Source organism: Theropithecus gelada, chromosome 2 (genome assembly GCF_003255815.1).
Source record: "Theropithecus gelada isolate Dixy chromosome 2, Tgel_1.0, whole genome shotgun sequence".
Lineage (NCBI taxonomy): Eukaryota > Metazoa > Chordata > Mammalia > Primates > Cercopithecidae > Theropithecus > Theropithecus gelada.
This window is the reverse complement of record NC_037669.1, coordinates 123,193,054-123,212,647: the sequence shown is the minus strand read 5'-3', so window position 1 is coordinate 123,212,647 and position 19,594 is coordinate 123,193,054. Positions and strand designations below refer to the sequence as shown.

Here is a 19,594-nt window from a genome sequence, read left to right as displayed (position 1 = left end):
AAGAAGAGAATGAAATAACCGAGGTAAATGTATGATTAGTCATCTCCAGCTTAAAAAAAATCAAATATATTACTACTAGGTCAAAGGATTTTGAAAGCTACTCATTTACAAGTTTTACTCACTACTATGATACTAAGTAATCATATGGTGATGATACTTGATCTCAAAACTCATTTATTGTACCATATATTATGGTTTTGTGTCTATATCATATATTTTCCTACTTACATGTTTAAATTCTGTTTTGTTATGTAAATCTCTTTGATGCCTATTTTTCCATGTTCAATCAAATGCTAATTGCAGTCCAAAGCCAGTTTTAGCATAATTTACTCTCTGTAAAGCAGACTTTAAATATCCACATATCTAACACTTTGTTCTTGTCCCAGGTAACAATATGCTGTAACTAAATATTTTTATTCCTATGTGTTCTCCAGGTTCACAGTGGAACAGGAAATTGATTTAAAAGATGTTTTGAAGGCTCTTGGAATAACTGAAATTTTCATCAAAGATGCAAATTTGACAGCCCTCTCTGGTAAGAAATAAACACAAATTTTTAAAAATGTTATTCCATAAGAGCTTTATTAAATGATGATGTTAAATCCTCTATTTACTATGGAGTTCTGGAGTAAAATATAGTTACCACTTGCCAAATAAATCTAGCATGAAACATATTTAACCTCTACAAGCAAAACTATAAATACAGTCATAACATTAAGTTTATATTATCTGGTTCTTATCTTATCTTTGACAATAGATTATATTCTCCGGAAGACCTGTCTTAAACATCTTTGGATTCCCCATCCCATCTGACATAATGCCTTGTAGAATAGATAATCAATAAATGTGTTGATTGACTATCTCAATACGTCCCATTGTAGTAAATCATGTAAGAAAGAAAGAAGGGAGGATAAATGAGTGTCTGCTGTGAGAGCTAGACCAAAGATCCTTTTTAAAAGAGTAAAGAATACCCAGTGAGATGGTATAAACGTGTTCTAATTCTTTAATTAAAAACAAAAACAAAAAACAAAAAAAAAACCAGTAGGCTGGGTATGGTGGCTTATGCCTGTAATCCCAGTACTTTGGGAGGCCGAGGGGGGTGCATCACCTGAGGTCAGGAGTTCGAGACTAACTTGGCCATCTACTAAAAATACAAAAAAATAGCCACACATGGTGATGGGCGCCTGTAATCCTAGCTACTCAGGAGGCTGAGGCAGGAGAATTGCTTGAACCCGGGAGGCATAGGTGGCAGTGAGCCGAGATTGCACCGTTGTACTCCAGCCTGGTCAACAACAGTGAAACTCTGTCTCTAATAATAATAATAAATAAACAAACTAGTTTTAAAGAAGTAACTTCAAAGTATACCTGGCACATTGGGGTGTCTAGTAATTTATTTTAAATATCCCAAGAAAAAAATCCAGTTGAATTATTTGATTCAAATACCCTAATTTTTTCCAAATAAAAAAAAATCACGAAATATTAGCAATGTTAAAGTGTTTATAATTTGTAAAATACTCTTGGAAGTATTTTTAAGTAGCTAACCCCAAGAAATTTGCCATCAAAAAAAGGCAACAATGAACTTAAGACTGAGTAAATAAGTTATATAATGATTATTTTTATCATTTCCTTAGAAGAGAGAAAATAAAATACAATCTGTTTTCTGATGAGATAAAGATAGATATATATTAAGATTAAAGAAACCCAACATGTAAAGCCTCTTTATATGCAAATTATTTAACCCAAATTTCTAAATAGCACTGAGATGATAGATTCCTTAGCAGTTCTTGTGTTAAAGGAGAGAATTTAGTTTTCTTAGCCTGAAGCAGCAGCCCATAGAGAATCAAACTGACTGAACCACAGCTTCTAAACCTGGAGTGTGAGGGCCCATAGATTGAATTCAGAGAACTGATGCCCTCCAACCCTAAAAATTGCATATAAATGTGTGCACACAATGCATGTGCACATATACATGAAGGTGTGTGTGAGAGAGAAACAGTTTGGGGGGGTCATATTAATAGCTTTCGAGAAATTCTCAATATGTGTCTGTGATCAAAAAAGCCTTTGTCCTCCCAGATTTAGGATTGAGCATGTTGTTTTCTAAACAGCACTCAGCTTCTAGCAATGAGTTGATATTAATGCATTTGGTACAACTTCTACCCCTCGTTCAGAGAGCTTACAGCCCTAAACACTAATATAGCTTTTCTAAATGTCTACTATATAAATGTTCCTGTCCACATAAGAGAAATGAGCTTTCCTGAGTAAATGTTTTCATGGCTTATATCCAAACTCCTAGGACTCCGAACCCTTCAGTGAGGTTATCAACAATGTAGGACTGGTAGAGATTCAAAAAATATTGTGGTATCTGTACCTGAGTCAGAAATAAATTCATGGCTGAAGTTTAGCATAATTTAACATTGTCATTTTCTCTTCCTTAGGAATTGAGAGAATCTGTCTTACCATACTAGCCAAATTCCAACTGGATAATTACATTCTGCTTTCTTAACATGGTTCTACTTTCAGTTTGAATAGTGATTCCTCACTGTCTCACCCAAACATCTAGGAAGTTATTTCAAACAAATAAAATATCTACTGCCTCTCAATCCTGACAGAGTAGCACTGCAGTGGCAAATCAATTATTGTGGTCAGTGTAGCTTATAATTTCTAACATATCTGGAAAGTTTATAAGGTAATATTTAATTGCCTTTACAGAGACAGAGACAATAGACCATAAACATGCATTATGAATACAGATGGTTTAGAGATTGGAAATAACACTAGAATCTTCCAGAGAATTAATACATTCTATATGCAGAGTATATAGAATATATATAAAGTTTACATTCTATGTAATGTATATAAATGTATAGAGAGCTTTTGTTTGATCGAAACTTCCATGAGAACTGAATCCTGCTCTGTGTCCTACTCACAGTTGTATTCCTGGTGCCTTGTAAAGAATTGACATACAGTTGACACACAGTAAATGTTCACTGAAGGGTAAAAAGGATGAGGGAAAGAAGACAAGAGGTTTACTTGGCCCCACATTACATATGATCTAAGGACTATTTACCCCCTTAAACATAAGTAAAAAATCCCGGATTTGCTGTTCTCAAATACCACCCCATTCAGGTTTTCAGGATCACCTGATAAAAGATCTAAAGCAAACTTCCCAGTCTTTCAGTGGGAATTCGTTGATTATTACATTATTAATTTCCAGAGTGTAAGCAGCTCCAGTATGCCATCCACCCTAACCAATATATCCTTACATTCCCCATGGCATGCACACACACGTTAATTTATAAATCATTCATTCAAAAATTATTGTTTTAATTATAAAACTTGCCTCTTTGTTTCCTCTAAATTCAGTAGCATTTATCTCTTCATCATTTATTTGAGCACCATATGCTCTGCTTTGTAAGGTTGGTATCATTTTCATATGTCTAGTTTTTTTCTCTCCAAATAACATCATAACCTTGATGATTAATGTCTATAACTCTTCATAACCCCCATAAATACCTAGGAAAATTACTTGCATGCATTTTGTTTCTACTTTAATGAGAATCTCATGGTGTTTAGGATATATAAAGGCTTACCTCAGTATATTACAGGTTTGGCTCCAGACCACTGCACTAAAGTGAATATTCCAATAAAATGAGTCACATGAATTTTTTGTTTCCCAGTGCATATAAAAGTTATGTTTACACTATACCGTAGTCTGTAAAAGGTACAAAGACATTATGTCTGAAAAAGTAAGGCACATACCTTAATGTAAAAATACTTTATTGCTGAAAAATGCTAATGATCATCTGAGCCATCAGTGAATCATAAGCTTTTTGTTAGTGGAGAATCTTGCCTTGATATTGATGGTTTCTAATAGACCAGGGTGGTGGTTGTTGAAGAATGGAGTGACTGTGGCAATTTCTTAAAATAAGACAACAATGAAGTTTGCTGCATCCCTGTACTCTTTTTTTCATGAACAATTTCTCTGTATCATGCAATGCTATTTGATAACATTTTACCCACAGTACAACTTCTTTCAAAATTGGAGTCAGTCCTCTCAAATCCTACCACTGCTTTATCAACTAAGTTTCTGTAATAGTTTAAGAACTTCGTTGTCATTTCAACAATGTTCAGAGCATCTTCACCAGGATTAGATCTCATATCAAGAAACTACTTTCTTTGTTCGTCCCTACGAAGCAACTCCTCATCCATTTAAATTTGATCATGAGATAGCAGCAATCTAGTCACATCTTCAGGGTTCACTTCTAATTCAAGTTCTCTTGCTGTTTCTACCACATCCACAGTTAGTTCCTTCAATGAAATTTTGAAACTATCAGTCATAAAAGTCAGAATCAACTTCTTCCAGATCCCTGTTAATGTTGATATTTTGATCTCCTTACATGAAACATCAGTGTTTTTATTGGCATCTAGAATGCTGAATTCTTTCCAGAAGATTTTTCTTTGCCCAGATTTTGGATCTGGGCAAAGAGGCCAGGGATTCTTCCTAACATCTGCAATGCCCAGGAGAGCTCCTCCACAACAAAGGATTATCCAGCCAAAAATGCCAATTGTGAAAAGGCTGAGAAATCCTGTATTGGAGAAAGCATATGGAAACAGAAAAGAAAAAAAAATTAAAAGGCAGAATGGGAACATATTGGTCAAAAGACAGGGGAGTCAAGCACATGATATGACTAAAAAATCAAAAGAAAAGAAAAATAAGAGAAATGAAAAGATAGAGAACAATATATGTACGTATATAGGCTTTTAAATGGCTAGAAAATTTTTGAACAATATCTTAGAAAGTGATAACAGCAATTGCCTCTGGAATATGGGACAGAGACTTTAGATGAAAGAGGGGTTTTCATTTCATATACCGCTCTGTAGTGTTTGGAGTTTTACCTTGTATACGTATTGCTTTTTTAATTAAAAATCTTGTTTAAAAATTAGAAAAAACTTTAAAAATATATCATTAATAGGTCAGGCGCAGTAGCTCATGCCTGTAATTCCAACACTTTGAGAGGCTTAGGCAGGACAGTCCAGGAATTCAAAACCAGCCTGGGCAACATAATGAGACCTCGTTTCTTATTTTTTAAAAAAAGTCATTAATAATAGAATTAATTAGTAAATTTGAAATCACCCAGAGAATAATTCAGTACTATTGTTATACTGTCACTTTCTTAAATTATGTGATAAAATTGTATCTTTCTTCAAAAATAGCATACGTGATTTAGCAGTGGGGAAAAATAAAACCTGCTTTGCTGGCTCTTGCTTCTGGAAAAACGGAGTGACTTGAGATCTTTTGCTAAGACCTCTCAAGTCCACTCTTTCATTTTTTATTCCATGGCATCCGCTCTTATTTCCGACTTTCATTACTGCTGCCGTAGACTATTTCAATAGCCTTCTAAACAGTTTCCCATCTCCCTCCAATCTAATCTATTTTATCTACCACTGCCAAGATGAATCGCCTTAAAAACTTACTCTTGGATCACTCCAGTTCCAGTTCCTGTTCAAAGCTGGCCTTCAGTAGGCTGTGCCCCATCCGCTGCTCAGCAGGGCATTGAGACCAGGCTTCACTTTGGCTGATTCCATATACACAACTCCTGCCCCAGCCAAACTAAATACTCACTCTGTGTCTCACCTGTCCCCAGCTCTCTGCCTTTGTGAAGTCTCTTCCACAAGAAAAATCTCCTGAACTGAACCTCAGCTTCAACATCCCCAATTTCATCAACGCATCATGACTACAGCAACCAGAAGTAATCATTCCTTCTTAAATTCATGATACCTTGTGCCTTTCTTTATGGCACATATCTCATTTTATCTCATATTATTATTTATATGTCTAATATCCCCTGCCAGAATTTAAACCCTCCAAGATTGATTCTTACACGTGTTTCCTATAGTGCCCAGCACTGTGCTTTCTGCTTAGCGCCTACTGAATGAAGAAATGAAAAAAATTAGATACTCAATATTTATTATATTTTTTTATCTCAATTTGATATCCATTGCTTTTGTTGGTAAATTCTATTAACATAAAACACAGTAAAGGCTCATACAATAAACATGGATTATAGAAAGTGCTGAGAATCATTTTCTCAGGCTCTATTTAAAATGCTCATCTATTTGCAGCAAGGATCCTGTTATAGGGAAGGACTATTTTTGTAATGGAAATGAATGACTGTCAGCATTTGGATTAATAGATAATCCTCTTGGAAGGTGTAAGGGGAAGGAGAAAGAGAGTACTAAATCCTTCAGCATCAAGTACAAGCTTTAATAAAGGAGCCAATAAAATAAAGGAATTAAGAAGACACACCAAAAGCCATATTCAGGGCAGACTCAAGTGCTGTTGATTTATGCTGGACCTGCTCTTACGCCCTGCCCTTGTTTGTTCTCTTTCTCCTTGCACCTATAAACTACAAGGCTCCATTTCTCTCTCATTGCCATAATTCCAATTCTTCTACTTTCTTGCCTGGATTATTGCAACAGCTAACAAAGTTCATCTTCCTGCCCCCAGCTGTTTGCTTATCTGATTCACCCTTCACAGCAGCTGCCACAGCTCTCTTCTAGAATCAAAGCTTGTGTCCTATTACTTCTGCACAAATCCAGGCTCTCTAGCATCATCATCAAAATTCTTAAAATTATGTCCTCTGCTACTCCCTAACCTCCTCATAGCTCAGGCTCCAACTGGACCTTCAAGAGATCCCCACTGGGGATGTAAAGTTTCTCTCACTTTACAAATAGAATCTTCTTGCCTTCTCTGACTTTTCCCTCTTACTAATCATTTAAGAGCAAGCTGAAATGTTGACACATCAGAGAAGCTTGCCCTGACATTCCTCTTCCTTCTTAAATGATTTACTTTTCCTTATCTGGAATCTGGCAGCATTTTGCACACACCTCTGTTAGCACATGTTTCCTTTTCTCCTAGACTGTTTGTTTACATACTTGTCTCTGAGCTCAGAGCTATTCAAAAGCATACACATCTTTCTGTCCCCAGAACACAGAAGAGAGTTTGGGGGGTGGGGAACAGGATAGATACTGAGTGGGTGAATGTTGTGAGTAAATGTCACTGTATCCCACCTGGCTACAAGCATGGGGACTTCTCTCATACTTCCTGCCCTCCCCACTCTACACTGCAGCCACACAGCCCCTTCTTTGGTTCTTTAAACATGCCCAGTTTGTATCAGGGTCTGCACTAGCTTTTCCCTCCATCTGAAATACTCTCCCTTTATTTCTTCCAGTGGTTGGCTCCTTTGTATTCTTTCAGTCTCAGCTAAGATTTGCCCTCTCAGACCCACCTTCCTGAATAACCTGTGTCAAGTAGCTTCTCTTCGCTGCCCCAATCACTAACCAACATATCACCTTATCTTGTTAGCTTAGTTATACTTACTATACAATAAATTGTAGTCTTTTATTGATTTGCTTTTTTATTGTTCTTTTATTTGATGTCTGCTTTCCTCTCATTAGGAAGGAACTGTTTAGTTCATCATAGTATACCTGGTGCATCTGACTCATAGTAGGTGCTCAGTACATGAATGAATGAATGAATGAATGAATGAACCAATAAATGAATATTTGCTGGTTTTGTAACAAAATCTATCCAGAAAAGCAAACAAAGAAACATTATTCCTATCTTAAGGGAACTCAAATTCTAGGAACTTTTATAAATTTCATGGGTGGGGCTGAAGCTAAAAATATTTTGGCAACTAAAGCACAGAGACACTTTTGGTATGCTAGGGTTCTGTTATAATACTCTCGTCATTTTGTTATTTTAAGCATGCCCTTGATGACGCAGAAATCTATTTAAATTGGCTGAATTTAGGAACAGTGCCACAGAGGAAGTAGTGGCCTACACTTGCATGATGGCCATCCTGCAAGCATGATGTTAATCTCAGGTACTTAGAGCCTTTGGTGCCCTACACAATACCTCATATGTAGTGGGTACTGAATAAATATTTACTAAGTGACTGAATGAATGCCTTTGTAGTCTTGCCCTGCTTTTTTCAGAAGAGCTTGAATTATTGCCCAGTTTTTCTCTGGGGAACCTAGGGTTTACTGGCCCTGTTCCCATCTCATCCATTGTAAAAATCCTGGCCTCATGCTGCCTGGAGGAAAATAGGACCAGTCATTTGGCAGCACTGTCTGCTGTGGCCAGAAGGAGAAGGCTACTTGGTGCCAGCAGATTTAAAAACAAAAAACAAAAAGCTATTTGCCTTTGCTTGATTGATTGAGAGAATAGCTAACTTTTCTCTAACCAACAAGACAACTTCATCAGTGTAAATCTCCGTAATACCCCTTTGCATTCTGATTCAATTTATCAAATATCTGAGTGCATATGTGGTACCTGGCAGTGTGCACAGTGTTGTGGATGAGATAAGTAGAACAGGCAAAGTCCGGGCCTTGAAGAGTGTATGGTTGAGCAGGAAAGATGGTCTTGATTGTCTACTGAATGACATTGCCTGTTTCTCTGCATGACCTGATCTACTTCTAAGATTTTGTGGCTGCAGACACATGCTTGCTTAGACCACTTTCTGCTTATATTTTGTTTTAATGAGACTGCTTGAAGTTTGTCTCAAGAAAAAAGCCTTCATTTTATTTTTTCCCCTGAGTTCCTGTGACGTGATTTTTTTTTATTTATTATTTTTTGTGTGTGTGAGACGGAGTCACTCAGGCTGGAGTGCAGTGGCGCAATCTTGGCTCACTGCAACCTCTGCCTCCTGGGTTCAAGCAATTATCTGACCTCAGCCTCCTGAGTAGCTGCTATTGCAGGCGCACGCCACCACACCAGGCTAATTCTTATAGTTTTAGTAGAGACAGGGTTTTGCCATGTGGGCCAGGCTGCTCTTGAACTCCTAACCTCAAGTGATCCACCTGCCTCGGTCACACCTGGGATTACAGGTGTGAGCCACTATTCCTGGCCTTATTATTTGTCACATTTTCTTCTACTTATATATCCAATGGGATGGTGTTTTTCTGAAGGTAATTGTCCTAAGGTCTCATTTACATGTATAGACATTTGCTATCCTTCATGTAGCAGTTAATCATGATATGGGAATCCAAAAGTTGCATTCAATCTTTGTTTTGCTGTCTTTGAAATAAGTACAATAGCACTAGTCTGCTGGATCCTGTTCCCCTTACTCTTTTACTCAATCAGATTTTTAAGTCTTTTAGCATGTTTGTGGTCTTTGCACTTTTTCCCTCTCTGCTGCTGTTGTCAATTTTCTTGGAACATCTACTTTAAATTGTTGTCTTATGTTTTATTTATTACAAGAATAAACTTGAAAAGAATTTTTTTTAAGACAGGGTCTCACTCTGTGTCCAGGCTGGAGTGCGGTGGTGCGATCTTGGCTCACTGCAACCTCAACCTTCTCGGGCTCAGGTGATCCTCCCACCTCAGCCTCCTGAGTAGCTGGGACTACCACGCCCAGCTAGTTTTTGTAATTTTTTGTAGAGATGAGGTTTTGCCATGTTGCGCAAGCTGGTGTCCAACTCCTGGGCTCAAGCCATCAGCCTCAAGCAATCGGCCTGCCTTGGCCTCCCATAGTGCTGGGGCTACAGGCATAAGCCACCATGCCTGGCCTATTATAAGACTAAACTTCATACCCATAATTATGAACACAGTTGTGGTTATAGTGCACATCAAATGACACTAAAAGACTTTATATACCCAAAGTCTTATGATATGAAATAGTTAACCACTTTCATTCAACAATTACTGAAATCCTGTCTATGACAATATACTGGGTTAAAGACTGAAGAATTGAACATTACCAGGAAACTCCCTCTACTAGGGTTAGTTCATTCTTTAGGCCCTACTATATGCCAGAAAACAAGGTTACTACGAAAAATGACACAATCTTTGCCTTAAGGAAGTAGACTGTCCAGGAAGAGGGAAGCGTCAATGCAAATATAACATATTAGAAAAGCTTCAATAGAATTAGTTTCTGGGTTCAATAGGGGAGTGATCAGTTCTACTTTAGTGATTTAGGAATTAGAGGAGAGCAGAAAAAGCCTCACAGAGCTAGATGCTGAGCTTTTAAACTAGAGTGGGTGTCTTATTGTACAACAAAAGTTGAGGGAGGTTCTAGGGAAACAAAGATACAGAAATAACAAAGTGTGCTATGTTGAGGCTATTTCAGTTTATATAATTTGAAGCACAGCATATGGGGCAAAGAATACTAATTGAAGGAAGCAAAGGCAGCCTGATAGAGGTCCTTATCATTTATGCAGAGCAGGTATGCAGGTTTGTAATATACTGAAGGTGAGGTCAGAGGGAGAGCAAGCAGGACAGAGGATAAAGTGTTTTAAGTGGGGTAGTGGCATAATTGGATTTGTATTTTGATAAGATCATCCTGGAGGAAGCTTTAAGGTGAACTAGAGGCAGTCAGGAGAGCGGTTCTCTACTGCTGAGTCATGATACACTGTAACATCCATTGAAACTCATTCAAAAAGATGATTTTTATGTGTTGCTGAGTTTAATTTTCTGATTTTTAAAGAACTGTTATCTTCATGCCAATAGGTGAGCTTGGTCTATGATTTTCTTTCTTATATTGCCTTTTTTTTCAATTTTTACAGCAAAGTAAAATATCCGCAGATGAGTTAGATAGCTTTTGTTCTCTTCCTAATTCTCTTTCTAATTTTACAACAGGTAATTCTATCTGTTCCTTGAAGATTTGGTTAAAATCACCTAGAAAACCGTCTAGGCTTGGAGTCTTTAATTTCGAGGGTGGAGAAAGTTTTTGTATACTGATTCAATTACTTTAATGGTTACTGGATTATTCAAATATTCTATTTTTTTCCTTGACTCAATTTTATAATTTATACATTTCTATAAAATAGTGTAGCTCATAGCAAATCTCTTCATTTTCAAAATTATTTGCATAAAGAAGAACAAATACTTTTTTAGGGTAGATGGAAATATTTTAGTTTTGTTTGTTTGTTTTTGAGACAGAGTTTTACTCTTGTCACCCAGACTGGAGTGCAATGGCACGTTCTTGGCTCGCCGCAACCTCCGTCTCTTGGGTTCAAGCGATTCTCCTGCCTCAGCCTCCCTAGCAGCTGGGATCACAGGCACCTGCCATCACGCCTGGCTAATTTTTTTGTATTTTTAGTAGAGATGGGGTTTCACCATGTTGGCCAGGCTGGTCTCGAACTCCTGACAGGTTATCTGCTCGCCTCAGCCTCCCAAAGTGCTGGGATTACAGGTGTGAGCCTCCACAACCAGCCAACTATTTTGTATTTTATTTGTGGAGGAAGGTTCACAGATATTTGTATATCTATCAAAATTTATCATGTATAATGAATATTCATTTTAAATAACTTATAATCTCATAAAGTTAATTAACATTTATCTACAGAAAATTATACATAGTATTTTTTGTGATTAAAAATTTATTTTCTGTATTCTTGGGTAGGTTCTTTTTTTGTTCTTAATATTGTTTATTTGGACAATCTCTTTTTTTAAATGAATTTTGTTTAAAACTTTGTCCATTTCATTGTCTTTTAAATAACTAGCTCTCTGAGAAGAATCCTTAGCATCTTTGTTTTCTTTCTCTTTCTGCCATAAGTACCTTGCAATATCCCTGCCACAACTACCACCACCGTCATTTTGGTGGGGCAAGTGGGAACAGGCGAGAAGATAGGTGACTAAAGGATATTACAATATTTGGGGCAGAGGCCAGAAATAAAGGGATGATTTTTTTCTTATTTCAAAGTGCCTATTGTAGCCAGCCGATCAAGCCTTGTAGCTATTGGAGACCATTTCCTATGTGCAAATTGATGTAGTTGGAATATTATGTTGTGTCTTTGAGGAGAACTCCTTTTACAATTCTTCAGAAGGGCTTAGCTGACAATGTGGAAACTCATTACCCTGTAGGAACTGGGTTCTAGCACCTTTGTATTCAAGGTCATAATATTGGCTCTTGTTGCTTAACTCACAGACCGATGAAAATGGGCCACAGAACCTGAAAATAATACAGCATCAAATAACTGCTAAATAGTTAATATGTTTTACTGTCTTAAAATTTATTTTTTAAATGTTTTCTTTTTTATTATTACTATTTTAAAATTTAAATTAATGTTATTTTACATAGAAATGAAGTCTCACTATATAGTCTAAGCTGGTCTTAAGCTCCTGGGCTCAAGTGATCCTCCTGCCTCAGCCTCCCAAAGTGCTAGGATTACAGGCATGAGCCGCTGTGCCCAGCTACTGTCTTGAAATTTATGTGTTTATTTTACCAGTATATATTTAGTTACTTAACAAAACTTAAATTTTTCTTAAAAAAACACTACTCTTTTGGATTTGAGGGCGCTAATTATACTTTATTACTAAATGTGAAAACTTGATTGCTTTTTAATTTTTCTTCTAGTCAACAAATACATTCTACAATAAAACATCATAACATGTGAAATGGACTATTTAATAATGTAGTGCTTATATATTAGTACCAAATAAGATCTGAGGAAGTAATAGTCCCATTAAAAGTATATTCAGAGATGCCATTGTTAGCTGTCTTGGGGCTTATTCAAAGTAATCAGGTCCTCTGTAACAGATGTACCAAAAATATTGAACATCATTCCCTATACGTATTAGATAATTTTGTGCTTTTGAAAGCTTGAAGGTAAATGTATTTTGTGGGTAGGACTTGATACTTACAAAGTCTAACTAAGCAACCTAATGGGAAATCAATAGTGCTTTTAATGGTGCCGGACATCAGCAATAAAGTTATTTATCTGAAATTTGAATTAGATCTCCTGGAATTGAAAGGGGGGTCATAAATTTGAGTAATTCTTTTTCTTACTTTCTTGTGCTCTTTCAAAAAATGCATTTGAGGCATCTTTTGTTTGTTTTGTTTCATTCTTAGGGAAAAGTTGAAAACCCAAGATTGGAAGACATTTTATGGTTTGCTAGGGCTGCTGTAAGTAACATAGACTGAGTGGCTTAAAAAGAACAGAAATTTATTTTCTCACAGCTCTAGAGGCTGTAAGTCTGAAATAAAAGTGTCAGCGAGTTGGTTTCTTCTGAGGCTTCCCTTCTTGGTGTGTAGATGGCCGTCTGTCCCCTCTATCTGCACGTGGTATATTAGTCATATTTACGTGATGGCAGCAGTAGCCTGTCTGGAGTGGCCGCTGCCATGACTTCGGCTGCAACAAGGGATGGAGGAGCAGCCAGGACTTCATGCTCCACTGAGCCAGTAGGAGCTGGGAACAGGCAGAAGCCCTCCCCCTTCTGAGTTGGAGAGGTGGGAGCCCCGTTGACCGGGCACAGCCGCTGTGGACCTGGGCATCTCTGCACTCTCCAGGCCCAGGAAGCCCCCTTCTACTGCAGGCTCAGAAGTGCCTGCTCCTACTGCCTGGCCTCTCCCTGATCCCGGAGACCACTCTGATTTCAGAGCAAAGTTGTGGCCGAGCCCAGATGCTGTCATGAGCTGGCCGGGTGCGCACATGCCCGGGGCAGTGCTGACACATCAACCCCCTGCCAACTCAGCCCCCTCCAGACTTTGGGCACTGATGAGCAGGGAGGCCAAGAGGGGGTTAAAGGCAGCTCAGTACAAGCCTGCAGGCACCCCTCAGCACAGACAGCCTGGATGCCATGGGTACTGTGGAGGGCATGCCAATGGTAGCAGGAGGCAGACAGGCTCCTGGGTGGAAAGGGAGGGTCCCCAGTGAAACCCCACCTTTAGGCCAGGGATGACCTGAGGCTTGGAGTCCAGGCTGCCAGTTCTGTGGACCAGAGTGAGAACTTACAGTGCTTTTTCTGGGCCACCCGTGGCCACCCATGTACCAATCAGCACATACTTCCTCCCCTCTGAAGCCCATAAAAACCCCCAAACTCAGTCAGACTCAAGCAGATGACAGGATGACCTGCCTGCAGAGAGGAGGCTCCTACTGTGGGACTCCTCTCTGCTAAGAGTTGGACACTTGTTGGGACAACCTGCCTGCAGAGAGGAGCTACCCACTGCAGTTCTCCTCTGAGCTGTTCTGTCCCTCAGTAAAGCACCTCTTTGCCTTGCTCACCCTCCACTTGTCTGCATACCTCATTCTTCCTGGACATGGGACAAGAAATCGGGACCCACCAAATGTCAGGAGTGAAACAGCTGTAACACAAATAGGACTGAAACATGCCCCTTGCTCGCCATGTTGTAGGCAACAAGAAGGAGAGAAGAAAGGAGAGAAGTGCCGTGGCTCTTCAGGAAGCCCAGACCTAGTAGCTCCCAAGCCAGGGCTGTAACACCCTCTTTGAAGCTCTGCGGTTCCTGGTGTCTCCAAGCTTCCAAATGCCACTACATTTCCTGGTGCCAGCAGTGGAAGCTGTTTGTGGTACTTCTGGTCCAGTTGCAGCCTAGCAGCGAGCCAGCACCCATGCCAGTGCCTGGAGCTGCCTTCTCTGCTGTAACCAGAGTGCCTGACTGTGTGCAGCAGACGGACCCCATGCTCACTCACTCACATGCCTCTCACCACTCCACACCTGGCTTGCCCTTGGCAGGTGTGGAGTCCGGGCTGGTAGCACAAGCCAAGTGCAGCCTGCCAGGCCGAGTGGGCACAATGAACCCAGCAGGCCTAAGCAAAACTCAGGCAAAGGCACCACTGGCAGCAGAGGTTTCTGGCTGGTGAAGCGACACCCCAAGGATCCTGTAACATATGTATGTGTATATATACAAACATATATATAATTATCATTATATACATATTTATGAAGACAGAAAAATTTTAAGGAATTGGCTCATGATTATGGAGGCTTTAGAAGCTCAAAATCTTCAGGTGGAGACCTGGAAAAAAATTGCAGCCCAAAGGCAGCCTGCTAGCAGAATTCCTCCTTGCTTGGGAAGGGCCAATCTTTGTTTTATTAAAGCCTTCAGCTGCTTGGATGAGGCCTACCCACATTGTGAGGGTACTCAGCTTTACTCAAAGTCTACCAATGTCAATCTCATCTAAAAACACTGTCATAGAAACATCCAGACAATGTTTGACTACATATCTGAGCACCATGGCTCAGCCATGCTGACACATGCAGTTAATTAACCATTACACAGGGCCTTCCCTCTGTACCTGTCTGTGTCCGTATTTCCTCTCCTTATAAGGACACTAGTCATATTGGATTAGGACCCACCCTAATGACCTCATTTAAATTTAAAATTCTGTCTCCAAATATAGCCACTCTCTGAAGTACTGGGGATTATTACTTCAACATATAAATTTGTGTAGAACATAATATAGCCTATAACAGCCTTTACCTTAAAACAGGCATAAATAGGAAGGGAAAAATAGTCTTCCTAATGCTAAAAATGTGTTATTTCCTGTTACCTTAGGATAAAGCATGTTTGTGAATCCTCAGATAAACCAATTAATTGTAATAATGGAAAGTAACTTTTTCATAAATTTACATTATGAATCTAGAAGTCAGCTTCAGTTTTCTTTGCCAAGGATATTTACATTATCATAGTAATTAAATATTAGGTTAAAAAAACTTTTTTATCCTGGCTATATCTGAATTTTTACCTGTTTTCATTTCATGCTTTTATATTTAAAATTAAAGAGCAATGTGTGAGATATTTTAATCTTGACTTATGAAATAATTTGAAGTCACTATTTTAAAAAGTTTCCACTTTTTCTGAAAATATAAGACATACAAATGGGAAAACTACCAATAAAAATGGAAAAGAATTAGCAAGAGAATATAAAATGAGGACAATTAAAAACCACATCTTCAATGGTTATCTCATAAATGAAATCTTGTAACATTATCTCCTAGGTTTTCTTCAGTATCCTAGTCTCTTCTATCTCTAAAATCCATTTAACAAAAGGGCAAAATATTTTCCTATCTCTGAATGAAAAAAAACAATGTTTCTGATTCTCTTTTTGCAGATAACAAGGAGATTTTTCTTTCCAAAGCAATTCACAAGTCCTTCTTAGAGGTTAATGAAGAAGGCTCAGAAGCTGCTGCTGTCTCAGGTACTGTTTGCTAAAATCTTCTCCCCTCTTCTAAAAGATTTGTATTTTTAGAGCAATCTTGGTTGGGGAGTGGGGTCTTTTTCAAAATGAAGCCAAAAAAGTCACTCTGCTTTAACTTAGAAGTCAACCAAATGCTGAACCAGCTGGAATTTTCTAAATAGAATGTGAAATGTGAACTCACTCCAGTGCCCCTTTACAGATAACTCTCATCTTCATTTTCTCTCTAATGAGAGACAGGAGGACATTGGCAGTTCTGTGAAAATAGATTTTTCTGCTGTGCTGCCGGTTTAAATATTTTAAATATTTTCCTGCTACCCATTTAAACATTTTTCTTCTTACTAAATTACTTGCTGAAGTTGATTCTTAATTTTGTCAGCAAAAAGTTCTTATTTTTTATTTTCGTGGCTACATAGCAAGTGTATATATTTATGGAGAATATGGGATATTTTTAATATAGGCATACAATGCATAATAATCACATCAAGATAAATGGGGTATTCATCACCTCAAGCATTTATCATTTCTTTTTATTACAAACATTTCAATTATACTTGTCTAGTTATTTTTAAATGTACAACAAATTATTGTTGACTTATAATCACTTCGATGTGCTATTAAATACTAGATCTTCATTCTATTTAACTGTATTTTCGTACCCACTAACTATCCCGACATACCCCCCCATCACTGCCACTGTTAGGATAGTGTTTTCAGAAGGAAATAAGAGCACAGTAGCCTCAGGCATCAAGACAGCTTGAAACCTTACATGTAATCTGGACTTTCTTTTGACAATTAACTATACTGCAGCAAGTATATAACAATCTTACAGTGAGGATCTCAGGGGAATTTAGTAGCCCGGTCATAGGATACCTCGTTGCATCTCTCACTGTTATATTTCCCCTTTAATCACCACCATCCTGACCACTTACTAGAAACCTGGTGACTTGCTGTGTAAAAATACCCACTTCAGACAAAAGAAATAATGATTTGAAAATATAGAGAAACTCTCTTCAGTTTTTGTTTGGGGATTTTTTTCTTTATTCTCCCCCTTCCTTTTACTCAAAAGTTATTTTAGTAAAGACACACATATTTATGTGAGACTGAGAATAAACATTTCTTAACAAGCAGAATAAATTGTCCTATTATTTTTAGTGGAGTAGAGGGAAGAAATTGTTTGGTTGGTTGGTTTGTAGTATGTATTTGTTTTGTTTCATTTTGTTTTTTAAAAAGATCAAGTAGAAATTTTAACACCTTTATAATTTTTCTCCAGTTAAGTCTTTAAAATCTTGTTTCCTGTAAATTGTTGTCTTTGCATTAGGTGGATAGGCCTAGATGGTTTTGAGGAATTACTCATTAGTCTCTGCACATCCACAGATATATAATTACTTTTTCTCTGCACTGTAGGAATGATTGCAATTAGTAGGATGGCTGTGCTGTATCCTCAAGTTATTGTTGACCATCCGTTTTTCTTTCTTATCAGAAACAGGAGAACTGGTAAGTTTATTATGAAAACAAAATTTTGTTTAATAGGCCATAAAGAGCCTCTTTTTTAAATGGAGATTTTTTTCTCAATACTCATCATACAATTTATTTTCACAATTTCATTTATTCTTTTTCCAGAGATTGACCAACTGAATTATCAGATAATTTATAATGTTGAAGTGAATTTTTTTTAATGAAAATAATAAGGCTGGTGAGGTGGCTCAGACTGTAATCTCAGCACTTTGGGAGTTCCAGGCAGGGAGGATCACTTGAGGCCAGGAATTCGAGCCTAGCCTGGGTAACATAGTGAGACTCCATTTCTACATAAATAAAAATTTAAAAAAATTAGCCAGGCATGTTGTCACATATCTGTTATCCTAGCTACTAGAGGTGTTGGGGGTGGGAGGAATGCTTGAGCTCAGGAGTTCAGGGTTACAGTAAGCTCAGATAGAGCCACTGCTCTCTAGCCTGGACATCAGAGCAAGAGTCTTTCTCTAGAAGGAAAGAGGGAAGGGAAGAGAAGGAAAGGGAAAAGGGAGAAGGGAGAAGGGAGAAGGGAGGAAGGGAGGAAGGAAGGGAGGGAGGGAGGAAGGAAGGGAGGGAGGGAGGAAGGAAGGAAGGGAGGGAGGGAGGGAGGAAGGGAAGGAGGGAGGGAGGAAGGAAGGAAAAAGAAAATAACATATTTTCATTAATTGTAAGCAAGAAGGAAGGTAAATATTTTATTATTTTGTTCACCCTCTCTTTTGTTTACTTCCAAACCAATACAGGTACAATTCTATTCATGGGACGAGTCATGCATCCTGAAACAATGAACACAAGTGGACATGATTTTGAAGAACTTTAAGCTACTTTATTTGAATAACAAGGAAAACAGTAACTAAGCACATTATGTTTGCAACTAGTATATATTTAGGATTTGTGTTTTACAGTATATATTAAGATAATATTTAAAATAGCTCCAGATGAAAACAATATATGTAAATTATAAGTAACTCGTCAAGGAATGTTATCAGTATTAAGGTGATGGTCCTGTTGTGTCATTGTGTTTGTGTGCTGTTGTTTAAAATAAAAGTACCTATTGAACATGTGACTAGATCTATTTTTTTTATTTTGGAAGTTGTAGTATAAAGATATCTCTAGGTGAACTTTGGAAACAATGTTTCTGTACATCTTAAATCTCTTATAATTATGCAGGATCAAAACAGTAAAGTAAAATAGCATTACATACTTATGCATAACAAGCAATAACAAGTGAGTTGAAGACAGGTACTCCACAAAAATTCTCACGGTCATCTCTTGGAAATAAGTGTATAATGTAGGCAAAAGAATGCAAACGGGACATCGTCCATATTGCTTCATGACAAGACCTGTTAGAAAAAAATAAAAGAGCTATGCAAATCTCAGATACCTATAGCTTATTTTCCCAAATCATTGAAAATTCATTTGGCTTCACATGCCTAAAGGAGTTTACAAGTCTGGTATATCACTATGTTTTGTTGCTGTAAGTAAAATTCAAACTACAATTTCCCAAAAGCCCCAAAATAAACCACATGAGCAAACTAACAATAAAAATACGCACTTTGGCTCACAGGAGAGTTAATTAGAAAAACCGTGCTAGCACGTATACTGGAAAATGGCAACTCACAGGACTGAACGCTGCCCACAGAAGTGTTCTTGTTTGCTCTGCATGGGGCTTTTACATTCTGAATGTCTGTAACTGGGGTAGCATGTTCCTTGTTTCTCCCGTTAATTACCTGAGTGGCTACTGGGCGCATTTGTGTTTGAGATCTGGAGAGAGTTGTAAGTAGCTCTCTGCAGGATGCATTGGTCTTTATTTTCTAATATAATAAATACTTGATTCCAAAGGGGACAGTGTCAACTTCAAGGTCTCCAGTAAATTACTTTATCTTTTAATATTTCTTGGAAAAAAATATTTCATAAGATCTCATGAATGGAACTATTTCTGTTTAATGCCAAATTTTTAATTCTATGATGAACAGTTTCAGAAAAAGTTTGACACATTTCAGAATAACAGAAACAGTTTGCATGTTACTTTCTTGTGTATTAGGTATTGTGCTGATTTGGAGCTGTTTACAAGAATTCTTATTATCTTATCATTAACTTTAATTCAATACATGGGAGTTTGGGAAAACCAGGCCTGATCTTAGACCTA

The 19,594-nt window shown here is 37.8% G+C and overlaps 1 protein-coding gene across 2 annotated transcripts in view; it reads left to right on the top strand.

The window, feature by feature from the left end:
- SERPINI1 (serpin family I member 1) overlaps positions 1-18,511 on the top strand; it is an 88,476-nt gene extending 69,965 nt beyond the window's left edge. For both annotated transcript variants that reach the window (XM_025377742.1, XM_025377743.1), the window contains exons 6-9: positions 435-532; positions 15,853-15,939; positions 17,344-17,433; positions 18,189-18,511. In XM_025377742.1, coding sequence (XP_025233527.1) covers positions 435-532; positions 15,853-15,939; positions 17,344-17,433; positions 18,189-18,265 — 352 coding nt within the window. In that variant the 3' untranslated portion in view covers positions 18,266-18,511. The remainder of the gene's footprint in view (positions 1-434; positions 533-15,852; positions 15,940-17,343; positions 17,434-18,188) is intronic.
- The last annotated feature ends 1,083 nt before the right edge of the window (positions 18,512-19,594 follow it).